The sequence below is a fragment of the Micromesistius poutassou genome (genome assembly GCF_964030765.1).
Source record: "Micromesistius poutassou genome assembly, chromosome: 8".
Taxonomy (NCBI): domain Eukaryota; kingdom Metazoa; phylum Chordata; class Actinopteri; order Gadiformes; family Gadidae; genus Micromesistius; species Micromesistius poutassou.
The window spans coordinates 1,990,051-2,003,191 of record NC_140278.1 but is presented as its reverse complement, the minus strand read 5'-3'; the positions used below and the strand labels follow the sequence as shown (position 1 = coordinate 2,003,191).

Genomic DNA, 13,141 nt, shown 5'->3' with positions numbered 1-13,141 from the left:
TTGTGAAGTAATAACTGGCATTTTCCTGTAGATGGCGCAAATATCTCGCGTCAGAACCGCAACATAATTGTTTAATTTAGATATTAGTTATTATTTGCAGATTACAAGCCTACAAATACATATTCATATAGTGTAGAGGACATCACCCAGATATTGGCAGAACAAATGTTCAATATCCTCAACTGCAGATGCATCCTTTTCAATAGGACAGTATAGCAGTATACCAGATTCCTCCCAATACGAGACGTGAAATGTACATTATATAAGTAGCCTATACATTTAATACATTAAATCGAATTGTCAAAGGCCAACGTCTTCACAGCGGTTTAAATGTCCCTGTGAGCATAACTACAGTGCAGTACCCGCCCAGTGCATATGGCCACTCCCAAATGTCCTGACATACTCCTCTTGATACAACTTTCTTCAACACATTATAATTCGCTTTTGTCGGTAGAACAATCAACGCACTCTCTCACACTCCGGGAATGGGATCTCCAGTAATTTCAAAGAAAAACTTTCAATTCTTCCGAGTTTACGCTCTCCGAAGGCTACTTTTCAAACTCCTTGGATAGTTGTACCTGTTGGGTGCAGAGTGGACCAAACATAAAGGTCCATGAAGCAGCAGGAGCCGTCGCTGTTTTAATTGTAGGCCTGGCTAGGAAAAAAGTGTGCAGAACGACGTCCCACCAAGAGCTCAGTCACAGTGGGAACGGAAAGGCCGCGCGTAAAATACCCGTGCGTAAAATGATTGTGGTGATTTCTGAAAACAGTAAGTGTTACTAAATTAAATTTAGGCTGACCATTTGTTAACGTCTAATTCTACGGCCCGTACACACTGTACATCATTACTTGAGGATTAAATTACCTCTGCAAAGTCGCGTTGGGCGAATATTTCAGTCATGGCCAAATGGTTCAAAGATTTCCCCATAAACCTTAAGAACGGAAACGAACGCGTTCGTTCTGCCTCCGAGTCTGGCCCACAACCTCGCTCCAAATCTGCGTTTTCCCGAGACAGTCTGAGGGGACTCCCACGCAAGGATGGCGGTGTTGGAGGAGTCGGAGGTTTATTGGTGGGAAGAAACCGTAAGAATTCTGCTGTTGAACTAGGGCGCAACAGCAGCGGTCCTACGGGGTCAGTGTGGGATACTCTTCGGAAGAATTCAAAAGTTGACGCCGGGGGGCCAGATGAGAACCGCCAACCCAGGACCTCCACCACCAACTTTGCGCACGCTTACATTAGTAGAATGATCAAAGTTGACAAACAGGACAAGAACCCGAAAGTCACCGTCAAGAAGGAAAAAAAGCTACCGGAAAACGAGAAAGAGAAGCCCGACAATAAAACTACAATGGTGAGTTGAATAGAATTACAATTGAATCTATTTTTTTTTTTTTTAATTACTGTCTACGGTTTGGTTGAATATATTTTTGCCTCATCTTTTGATATCAGGCTTTTATCAGAGCTATCTAGGGTCTCATGTTTCCCTGCTCTCAAAAGACCTCAAGAGAATACAACTTAGTTTCTGTACATTGTATGAGATCAAACACACAGACAATTAGCTGACCCCATTGAAATACCCATGCAAGTATTTCCTCTAGCCTTACCACCAACAAACAGACACACACACACACACACACACACACACACACACACACACACACACACACACACACGCACACACACATGCACGCACACATGCACGCACACACGGGGACACACACACACACAGCTCTGTCCCTGTCCCTTCGTCTCCCCAGGTAGATCCTGTGCGCTGGGTGGCCATACATCAGTGTTGTCGCTGACAGTTGTCCTCCTTATCACAGCTGATCATCTTGGAGGACTACGCCGACCCGTTTGATGCAGAGAAGACCAAGGAGCAGAGGGAGGCCGAGAGGGCCGGGGGGAACGATGGCTACATGGAGCCCTACGATGCCCAGGTCATCATCACAGGTGGGACGGCAAACGCCTCTACCCAGAGCTGCTGGCTGGACAAACCGTGCTCACACATGCACTGCAGACAAGGGGGGGGGGGGGGGGGGGGGGACACCTGGACCCTTTCTTTGGGTCTTTATTTGGTCTTTCTGTGTCTTTCTCTGTGTCTTTCTTCTTCTTTTCACTTTCCTTCTTTCTTGCGTTCATTTTTAAGCTGCCCTCACAGTGGACAAATCCAGTCTTCACATACAAAACACATCTTGTGATCGAGTATGCACACAATGTAAAGCATTAGTGCGTACAATGACAGAGTTGACACGTTTCACTCATCTGTGCACCTGCACCTATTTAGGCTTGAGTCCACGACACTTTTATTCTTTTATTGTGGCTGGTGGTTATGACCGGGCCCCAGAGGGTTTCATTTAGAGGGAGGCAGGAGGAGAGCCGCAGACCCCCAGTCTCACACTGTCTCCCCTGACTTCCCTTCCCACTAATGGTTGCTAAGGAAACGGTGTTGTGCAGGGACAATGGGTGCAGCTTCCTCTTCCAGCTTCCAGCTTCCAGCTTCCTGTCTCCTGCTTGTGTTTCCTCTGCCCCATTCTCTTGATAGGAAGTTGGCCCCACGCTCCCCCTCCCCCTAATACACACGCAAACACGTACGCACTGAAAAACACACGTACACGCGCACAACACAGACATACACACACCGACGTATGCACACACAAACACTAAGCACACACAAACAAACACACACACACACACACACACACACCGTTATAATTTACGGCCCCTTGTGTGAAAACCCCTCACTTGGCATCATAACACACCCGGGTCCCTACTGGCATCGCCCAATCATTCTCGGCAGCCAGGAAGAAGCCTTGTCAGTCAGCCAATCAGGGGCCATGTTGACCTTTCTCCCCATTGCTCCATTGTTTAGCCACACAATAGAGCAGACACATAGACTACCTGTTGGACAGCAGCAAATCCTGTAGCACTCCACAATGTATACTTGCACACTTGTAATAACAAACACAATGTCCATGAGTGATTTAAAGCCCCAACGCGCTGTGGCGCCCCCCGCCCCCCACTGCCCTACGTTTGCATGTCAACCTTTTCATAATGCTTTGAGAACAGCTCTCAAGCTACGGTTAAATCAGTGCATGGAAATGAAGAGCCCTAGCCCATCTCCAAACACTGCGGGGAGGGCGACCTGTCTGCCGATGCTGGAGTCGTGGGGCAATAAATAACATTTTATGAGGACTAATGATTTTCGTGTGGAGGAAGATTTTATAGAAAGCAGGAAGCACACTAGACTAGAGAGGATCTTTAATGTGTCAAATCAAAAGGAATAACAGTGAATCATTAAGAGCACCACTCTGCGGGCCCCACCAGATACCGCGCGCATCACCTCCATCGTTTTAAATGGTCGACGGTGCAATACTCAACAATTTATGTGATTATTAAAACTTGACCCATTATAAAAACTTCACCCATAGCAAGAAATAAACTCTGAGCTTTGTTGCCTGATGTTGTCTCAGAAGTGCGCCGGCGCGGCTCCAAGGACATGCTGAAGGTGTGCGTGCTGCTGGACCGCGGACCAGGGGCCCCGGGGGCCCCGGGGGGCCAGGGGGGCCTGGGGGGCCAGGGGGAGGGGAGGGGGGAGGACGGCAAGCCCCCGCCCCTCAACATCTATGACACGCCCTACGAGGGAGGGCCCTACGAGGGAGCGCCCTACGAGGGAGGGGGGCCCGCGGGCGACAGCCAGGGGGTGTGGATCCCTGTGAGCCGGCCCGAGGCCGACGCCCGGCCCCCCGGGGAGTACGAGCTGCCCTGGGAGTGGAGGAAAGAGGACATCGTCAGGGCCCTGTCAGGTACACACACACACACACACACACACACACACACACACAGACACACCGTGGGAGTGGGACAGAGAGCCAGGATTCTTTACACTCAGGTACATACCCCATTGTGTCTCCCTGAGCCTACAGCTAGGGATATTGTTCCCTAACCTTCCTCTTCTATACTCTACTCTGCTACTTCTTACAGCTCCGTTGAGATGATGTTGTGTTAGGAGCAGAATGGATAATATCAGAAACGGTGCATCAAATGATCAAAGATTAGGACTGTCCTTTAATTGTTTCCTCATAATCTAAACGCTGCACTATGTGTGACGTACCTATTCAATTCATTGTACATGTATTTGTATATCTACAAACTAGCTCATTGTCAAGGGTTTTGGTGTGGTCAGACAATGTGCATTTACAGTATTATCACAATGGACTGACGATAAGGGGAATGGGGGATCATTCTTATTTATTATTATTACGTCCCCTTATTGTCTCCTTCTCTTCCTCCAGCCCAGTTTGAGGCGGGGGACTGTGGCTCCGCCCCCTGTCGCCAGCAGCTCCAGCAGCACACCCTGAGACAGAAGACCTGGAGCCACAAGACCCTGGTCTCCACCTCCCTGTCCTCCACCTCCTCCTCCTCCTCCCCGTCCTCCCCTTCCTTCCCCTCCTCCCCCATCCTCAAACTCTCCCCTCTCTCGCCCCCGTCCCCCTCGTTCACCACTCTCAAACCTTCGCCCTTCTCGTGCTCTTCCTCGCCCACCACCAAACTCTGCCCCCCCTCTCCCCCCTCGGCCCCTGCCGCCGGCCCCCTGGACGGAGACGTGGCCAAGCTGGACCCCACCCTGCCCTTGGAGAAGCAGAGGTGAGGGGGTGGGAGACGCATGTCCTGGTTTTAATTTGACATGTGGCAGGAGAACATATAGCTAGCATGATAGTATGTGTTCCCCTATGCAGTGTGGATGAACATCACTGTGGAAGGGGTTCTTCAACATTCTACTGGTGTATAATTGGCTCTCGCCTCAAGCCATTGTCACCACTGCCTTGTGTCCAGTCAGCCCCCCCCCCCTCCCCACACACACACACACACACACACACACACACACACTCTACGGCTGCGTCCATCTTTTTCCTTTGATTGTGTGTCCATATCGTCTCTTTCCTGTGCCCCCGCCCCACTAATCTCACTCTCACCTGTTGACATTGTTTCCTCGTTCGTCCTGCAACGTGACCATCTGCCCAGCGCGTCTTGATTTATGTTGGCTGGGATTCTTCTTTCTCCGCCCCCACAAGTCAACACATACACACACTCACACATCCATGCATGCACACACACACACACACACACACACACACACACACACACACACATCCATGCACACAAACACACACTCACACATCCATGCATGCACACAAACACACACTCCCCTCCTCCCACCCTCTCTGATGTCAGCCATTATTAAAATGATGTTTAACATTCCTCCATATATCACTGCACTGTGTATGGGCCGTCATCTCTCCCTCTCTCTCTCCCTCTCTCTTTCCCTCTGTGTCTGTGTCTCTCTCCCTCCCTCGCTCGCTCAGCTGGTACCACGGCTGTGTGAGTCGCCAGCAGGCAGAGGCTCAGCTGCAGCGCTGCAGGGAGGCCAGCTTCCTCGTGAGGGACAGCGAATCAGGCACCAGCAAATACTCCATCGCTCTCAAGTGAGTGAGTGAATATATGGGGCATAGCCAATGTGTTTGTGTGAGTTACAGTGCTGCGCTGTGAATGCACATGGGCATTGACTGTATAGCATATGATAATCCCTATTACACACACATGTACACAACATGTGCATACACAACATGTGCATACACACATGTGCGCGAGTGCACACACACACATACACACATTTTCAGTGTGTGCAATTAACATTAAGGTCAACAAATATAATCCTAATGTCTTCCAATATTCATTCTGATCTCTCATATAACGAATGCACATCGTTATGGTAACCAGACCCTATGCATCATCGTTATAGTAACATCGTTATGGTAACCGGACGCTATGCCACATCGTTATAGCAACCGGACACTATGCATCATCGTTATGGTAACCGGACACTATGCATCATCGTTATAGTAACATCGTTATGGTAACCGGACGCTATGCATCCTCGTTATAGCAACCGGACACTATGCATCATCGTTACGGTAACCGGACATTATGCATCATCGTTATGGTAACATCGTTATAGTAACCGGACTGTCCTCTTCTCTGTCAGGACCAGCCAGAGCTGTGTGCACATCATCGTGGCTCAGACTAAGAGCAGCAAGGGCCTGGGCTACACCCTGGACCAGAGCAGCTGTGTGTTCGCCAGCATCCCAGAAGTTGTGCACCACTACTGCACACATAGACTGCCTTTCACTGGAGCAGAGCACATGACCCTGCACTACCCTGTCAGCAGGCCTCATTAAACACATATATACACACACACACACACACACACACACACACACACTTTCCTTCCTTTTTTTGTTACATATGTATGCAAAGCCAGACAATAAAGGACAGTGGGTACACATGGATACACATGCACATCTCCCCATCAGAAAAGACCCATTAGAACTAACGCTGGCATACAGTGATAAACCAAGAACTTAAACACTGCTTTGCTTTCTTATCAACATCTAAAAGCTTAACTCTTGCTATTGGATGTCGATGATTACTATCCAGGACTCAACATGTTTATTCTCCAGGGGGCTTAAACAAACTAATCTTGGAATTAACAATGCAGACTCACCACACAAACCACATTGAATGTGTTCATAATTCACATAAACGTCTTTTACTGGCAATCCCTACTGAGACCCGGCAGAAAATACATGTTATATTATTAAATACATTACTGCAGAAAACAAAGCAATGCACACAGATCCTTTCTTTAATGTTATGGTGTATGTTGATATTTGTGAAACACGTTATGAATGCATATTATTGATCAAGTAAAATCAGTTTCCTCTGTCCCTTGTTTCTCGATGACTGGAAGCATGACATCGCTCTGCAGATGGTTTAACTGGGAGACATATCTGCATTGTTCACACCCATGTGTGTGGTCACAGTGTCAACATCATTTAAAAAATACTAGTACATACCACTTCCTACTAGTACATACCACTTCCTACTAGTACATACCACTTCCTACTAGTACATACCACTTCCTACTAGTACATACCACTTCCTACTAGTACATAACACTTCCTACTAGTACATAACACTTCCTACTAGTACATACCACTTCCTACTAGTACATAACACTTCCTACTAGTACATAACACTTCCTACTAGTACATACCACTTCCTACTAGTACATACCACTTCCTAGTACATAGTCCTTCCTTTTATGAATGATTTGTGTTTGAACCTCATTTCAAAAAGCTTGAATCCTATTCAAATGAAAAGCAGACTACTGTTACAGTACACACAATGCTACAATAACAAAAACAGACTTTTTAATATTCATATACCTTCTCACTCTGCGTCGTTGTAAAGTGGGAGAGCTGTTCTATGTCGATGTTGACTATTAGTGTCGACCAGTTTACCAGTTCTGCCATGCCTGCATTCATCAGACATTGCAATCAATCTATTGATCCATCCTGAAAACATGTGGACCTGAACTAATGGCTTGATAGTCATCCACATCTACTGGCAGATTTTAATATTTGAGTGGAGACCGGAGGTCTTTTCATTATAAATGCAATATTAGATAACTTTTAGGATTAAAGTACATCACATATTGTGAATGGATTTCCCTACACCGAATGTTTCTATGTAATGAAGGTAGGATATAAGGCTCTGGGCCGCATTCATGTTGAGCACCATGCATTCAGTCTGTTGCTTTATTAACGTCTCCATTTATAATTAATTCACAAATAAATGTAAAAAATTGAATAGAGGGCCACATTTGTGGAGCTACAGCAGTATAGAACCTGACTGTAGAGTTGTGTGTGAGGGGCTTTTCCACTCTCTGTTGCAGACTCACTGACCTGAGTGTGAAATCAATTAGATCTTCTATTTTTTCACATGGAAGCCTTTACAAACATGCACTTGCACATGCATGCATACAGTATGCATACAGTACATGAAAGGTGTCTTCTTACATAACCTTTTCTCACCAATAACAATATATAATATTGGCCATATTAGCATCACATGGCCAGCAGAATGCATAGGAGAGCCTCATCCCCACGTTGAGCTGTTACAGCACTGCTCCCCAGGGCCACTATCTGCCTTTTGTCCTCATGTTGTAGCAAGGGTGTGCATACCTACAGTGTGTGTGTGTGTGTGTGTGTGTGTGTGTGTGTGTGTGTGTGTGTGTGTGTGCATTTGTGTATGTGTCAGAATTTTTCTGTTGGGGGATTATCAGGTTGCCATGGTGATTAGTTAGAGGAGGTAGGACCATCTCTAGAGGGAGATTGAGGGAGAGAGAGAGAGAGAGAGCACATCACAGAATGCAGTATGAATAAATGTTCTCTCACCAAGTATCTAACTTGAATTCAGCAAGAGATCCCTGGTCTGAAATAAAAAAAACAATAGAGATGAACACACACACACATACACACACAATAAATATGAACAAACACACGCACACACACACACACACACAATAAATATGAACAAACACACGCATACACACACACACACACACACACACACACACACACACACAATAAATATGCACAAACACACGCACACACACGCACACACACACACACACACACACACACACACAAACACACGCACACACACACACACACACACACACAATAAATATGCACAAACACACACACACACACACACACACACACACAGACACACACACACACACACACAATAAATATGCACAAACACACACACACACACACACACAATAAATATGCACAAACACACACACACACACGCACACACACACACACACACACACACACACACAAACACACGCACACACACACACACACACACACACACACAATAAATATGCACAAACACACATACACACACACCATTGAGAGTGGGCAGGTTAATGATCTGGACTTGAAGCGCTTCCTGTGATGGTGTGAGGAGCTGTAATGATGATTGGACGGTTAACAGCCTGCAGTGTTTATACGTTAGAGAAGAGAAGGAGGGGGTGGTGTTTATGTACAGCACCACCAAGGAACCAACCAGGAGAATTCCTCGCTCTGTGAGTGGAGCGAGAGATCTCTTGGCTGGAATGAAGACGGTACACAGACACACAGCCCGCGTTCGACGGGTCGGCCGGGGAACACGTTGGTTCTATTTGCTGCTGTTGATACTTTGTGTCATTTGAACCACTCAAATCCATGACGTAGATTCAGATTCAAATAAGAATCATTAAACGTGCATACATGTTCATTCATGTCCTCATCATATGCTTCACATGGCCTATATGTTACTTTCTCATGGCTGTATGTCACGCTATAGTCATCAGTAAAGTTAAAGCGCGGAGGGGGAGGCCCATCGATACGGCAATCAGCCAGAGAGCTTCCCAGAAGACACCGGAAGAGAGAGCAATGACAGCCAGGAATGGAGCGACAGAGAGAGAGAGAGACAGAGAGAGAGAGAGAGATAGAGAGAGAGTCAGAGAGAGAGAGTGTGGGAGGGGTTGTTAAGGAAAGACAAGCACTTGTGGGGGTCCCAGCTTTTAAATAATTCAGAGAGAGACTCACAGCACTCAGTGCAGAGGAGGAGCACTGTCAGGTCAACTCATTCACTGCAGAGGAAGAGAGAGAGAGAGAGAGAGAGAGAGAGAGAGAGAGAGAGAGAGAGAGAGAGAGAGAGAGAGAGGAGAGGGAGACAGAGGAAGAGAGAGAGAGAGAGAGGGAGAGGGAGACAGAGGAAGAGAGAGAGAGAGCAAGAGAGAGAGAGAGAGAGCCAGAGAGAGAGGGAGAGAAATGAGAAACAGGTCGTTTCCTCCTGGAGTTTTTTTTTCCGGTTTCTCTTAGTCACCACGACAACCTCCTCCTCCTTCCGTTCCACCCTGCACTCCTGTTGACTCTGTTTGTTCTCCACACACCCACCCTCCCTCCCACACTAGTCTGTGACCCCCCCTCTCCCTCCGCTAGTGCCTGTCCTGTACCCCTCCTCCTTCTTTGCCGCATTCCCCCCCACCCCCCACCTCTTCACTCATCTCATCGTTTCATTTTCAGGGGGCCGTTCCATTGTCATCGTCCTCTGACAGCAACAGGCACTGGTGTCTGCTCACACACACACACACACACACACACACACACACACGCACACACACACACACACACACACACACACACACACACACACACACACACACCATCAGAGCAGCACATCTTTACTGCTATATAGACCTTTACCTTTTAGGACCACAATCACTGTCCTCTTTTGACCTCTGATACCCCCCCACTTAACACACACACACACACACACACACACACACACACACACACACACACACACACACACACCTTTTTCATAGCTCTTTTCTTCTTTCTCCATGTTTGATTTGGAGCACAGGAGAAGTGAAGGTCATCTCAGAGGGGATGACACAACTGAAGTACCGAGAGGATAGGCACTAGGACGCAAAGGGATGAGGAGGAAGATGAGGGGGATCGTAAAATCTGTATTCCCTCGAGGTATGAAAGAAGAGCTCATCACAGAGGGACCCCCCCCCCAGACAGCGGGTTGGTGACAGGGCCTGGATGGGAGCTGAGTCAGGTGGAACTGGGGGGGGGGGGGGGGGGGGGGGTCACGTTTATCTAAAACGGACACATTCTTTTGTATCATTTTCTTCCTTCGTTTTTATATTCTGATTAGTAGGTCTACTAGAAGTATTATCTTAACGCACCAGGGGAAAACAACGAATTCAACATGTTCAACAACTTGTACCATTTCACCAGATGATCACATTCTGATGACGTGGCTTTTATTGTGTAGCCCACATTTTATTCGTCCATTTTATCGCATTAAGCGTTGGTTGTGTCGACAGCTAGAATTGCATCATTTGGCGAGGCGATTGCTTCACAGCTCTCTCTGAGGTATCTCCTCTCCACACTCACTTCTCCTCTCCTCCCCTCACTCTCCTCTCCTCACTCTCTCTCCTCCCCTCTCTCTCCGCTTCTCTCTCTCTCCCCTCTCTGGCGCATCGCCTCACACAACACGGATAGCCTCGCCATGCAACCCTGCAGCTTACCTGGGAGACCTGCTGCCATCGCGCTCGGCTCCGCAGGAGATGTCTAGACACACGACCGGACCTGGCATCGCCATGTCATGTTTCAACTGATCACGGGTTATTTGATTTTATTATTTTTGCATTCAAACGGAATTAGGAAACCACCACTCCGAGCAGTGGGCCGGTGCGGGGGGGTCCGGGTGGGTCTAAACCCGAGCACCTTGTGGGTCTGAGGAGCGCACCGCACGCACACCTACGATGGGCGGCAGCTGGCCTCTGCTGCTGCTGGCTCTCCTCGCCGCGGAGAGAGGTGAGACGATTCTCTGTCCGTTTTAATGGCTCCTTCAACTCGCTGCAATGACTCGCTATCGTGTGCGTGCGTGTGTGTGTGTGTGTGTGTGTGTGTGTGTGTGTGTGTGTGTGTGTGTGTGTGTGTGTGTGTGTGTGTGTGTGTGTGTTTGTTTTTTGTGTGCATGTTTCGGCAAGTTGGAACGGGCGTGATGAACAGGCATACGTGCATGTGTTGATCAAATGAGGGACTTTCAGATGGAACGTTTGGTGATGTTATTCCGGAGAGACAGAAGGAGATGTAATGAGCCGCTCATCGCTTTGTCCCCATCAGTCTCCTCCAGTGCGACCATACCGTCACATCCCGGCACCATGATGCTTATCACACGATGCCCTGGTTACAAATAATTATTAGCATTTTATTCATAAGGACATGAATTTAGTCATTGATATGGGCTACTGTGGTTGTTATTATTGGTGTCACGTACAGGTGCTATGAGCGTTAAAGCCATTGCCAGTATCAACATAAAACCATACAGAATAATCGTGAGCTTTATTTAAAGAATCGTCGATATCTTATGGTTGTATTTGATAAATATATGCAGATGTAATGTTCCGTTTAATAATAAAGAATAAGAAATAGTTCACACAAGCAGAATCAGATATACACAAACACACACACACACACACACACACACACACACACACACACACACACACACACACACACACACACACACACACACACACACACACACACACAGCTTAAGGAACTGGACTAAAACAATTTCCTGTGACGACAGTGAGAAACTAATAATGTTGAGTGTAAGGATAAAAGCCTGCGGGTCGTATAAATGTTTTACAGTGTATATGTTTTTAAGAGCTGAGGAGATGGAGATGTTTATGTACATTACCCATTAAGTGTTGTACGCGTAAGTGTGTTTCAACAGGGTGCTGCACATGAGTTATGAAAGGGCAGCATTTTAGTTGACTGATTCTTCCTTTCTGAGACCATTTCACTCAGGCAGGCGGTAGCTTTGCATTGATTGGGGCTAATTGCGGCCCGAGTGCTAAGGATAGTTGTAAACACGTCAGCGGTGAGTGACGGCTCCTGTTAGGCTAGTTCTTCTGTTAGTCAACGTGTAGAAGTCACCTGTCATCGGATGTGCACCGGACGCCAACTCAACCTCGTATTGACTTTCAGTCCTGTCTCCCTGCCTGCCTGTCTGTCTGTCCCCTCTCTCCTGTCTGTCTGTCTGTCTGTCTGTCCTCTCTCCTGTCTGTCTGTCTGTCTGTCTGTCTGTCCTCTCTCTCCTGTCTCCCTGCCTGCCTGTCTGTCTGTCTGTCTGTCCTCTCTCCTGTCTTTCTGTCTGTCTGTCTGTCCTCTCTCTCCTGACTCCCTGTCTGTCTGTCTGTCCCCTCTCTCCTGTCTGTCTGTCTGTCCTCTCTCCTGTCTGTCTGTCTGTCTGTCTGTCCTCTCTCTCCTGTCTCCCTGTCTGTCTTACCCTCTCTCTTGTCTCCCTGCCTGTCTGTCTTACCCTCTCTTCTGTCTCCCTGTCTGTCTGTCTTACCCTCTATCCTGTCTCCCTGCCTGTCTGTCTTACCCTCTCTCCTATCTCCCTGTCTGTCTGTCTGTCTGTCCTCTCTCTCCTGTCTCCCTGCCTGTCTGTTTGTCCTCTCTCTCCTGTCTCCCTGCCTGTCTGTCTGTCTGTCCTCTCTATCCTGTCTCCCTGTCTGTGTATCTGTCATCTGTCCTCATTAAATCAATGTGGGAAGATTACAGCAAATAACTACGATCTATACAATACAAGGTATACAATACAATCTATACAATACAAGGTATACAATATAATCTACAAGGTATACAATACAAC

At 47.5% G+C, this 13,141-nt stretch overlaps 1 protein-coding gene across 1 annotated transcript; it reads left to right on the top strand.

Moving 5' to 3' along the window:
- Positions 1–446: 446 nt before the first annotated feature.
- she (Src homology 2 domain containing E) lies at positions 447–6,775 on the top strand. Its single transcript, XM_084471547.1, has 6 exons — positions 447–1,349; positions 1,822–1,948; positions 3,469–3,801; positions 4,291–4,642; positions 5,362–5,481; positions 6,042–6,775. Exons 1-6 carry the CDS (start codon positions 900–902, stop codon positions 6,232–6,234), a joined length of 1,575 nt encoding a protein of 524 aa, XP_084327673.1. The 5' UTR covers positions 447–899; the 3' UTR covers positions 6,235–6,775.
- Positions 6,776–13,141: the final 6,366 nt, after the last annotated feature.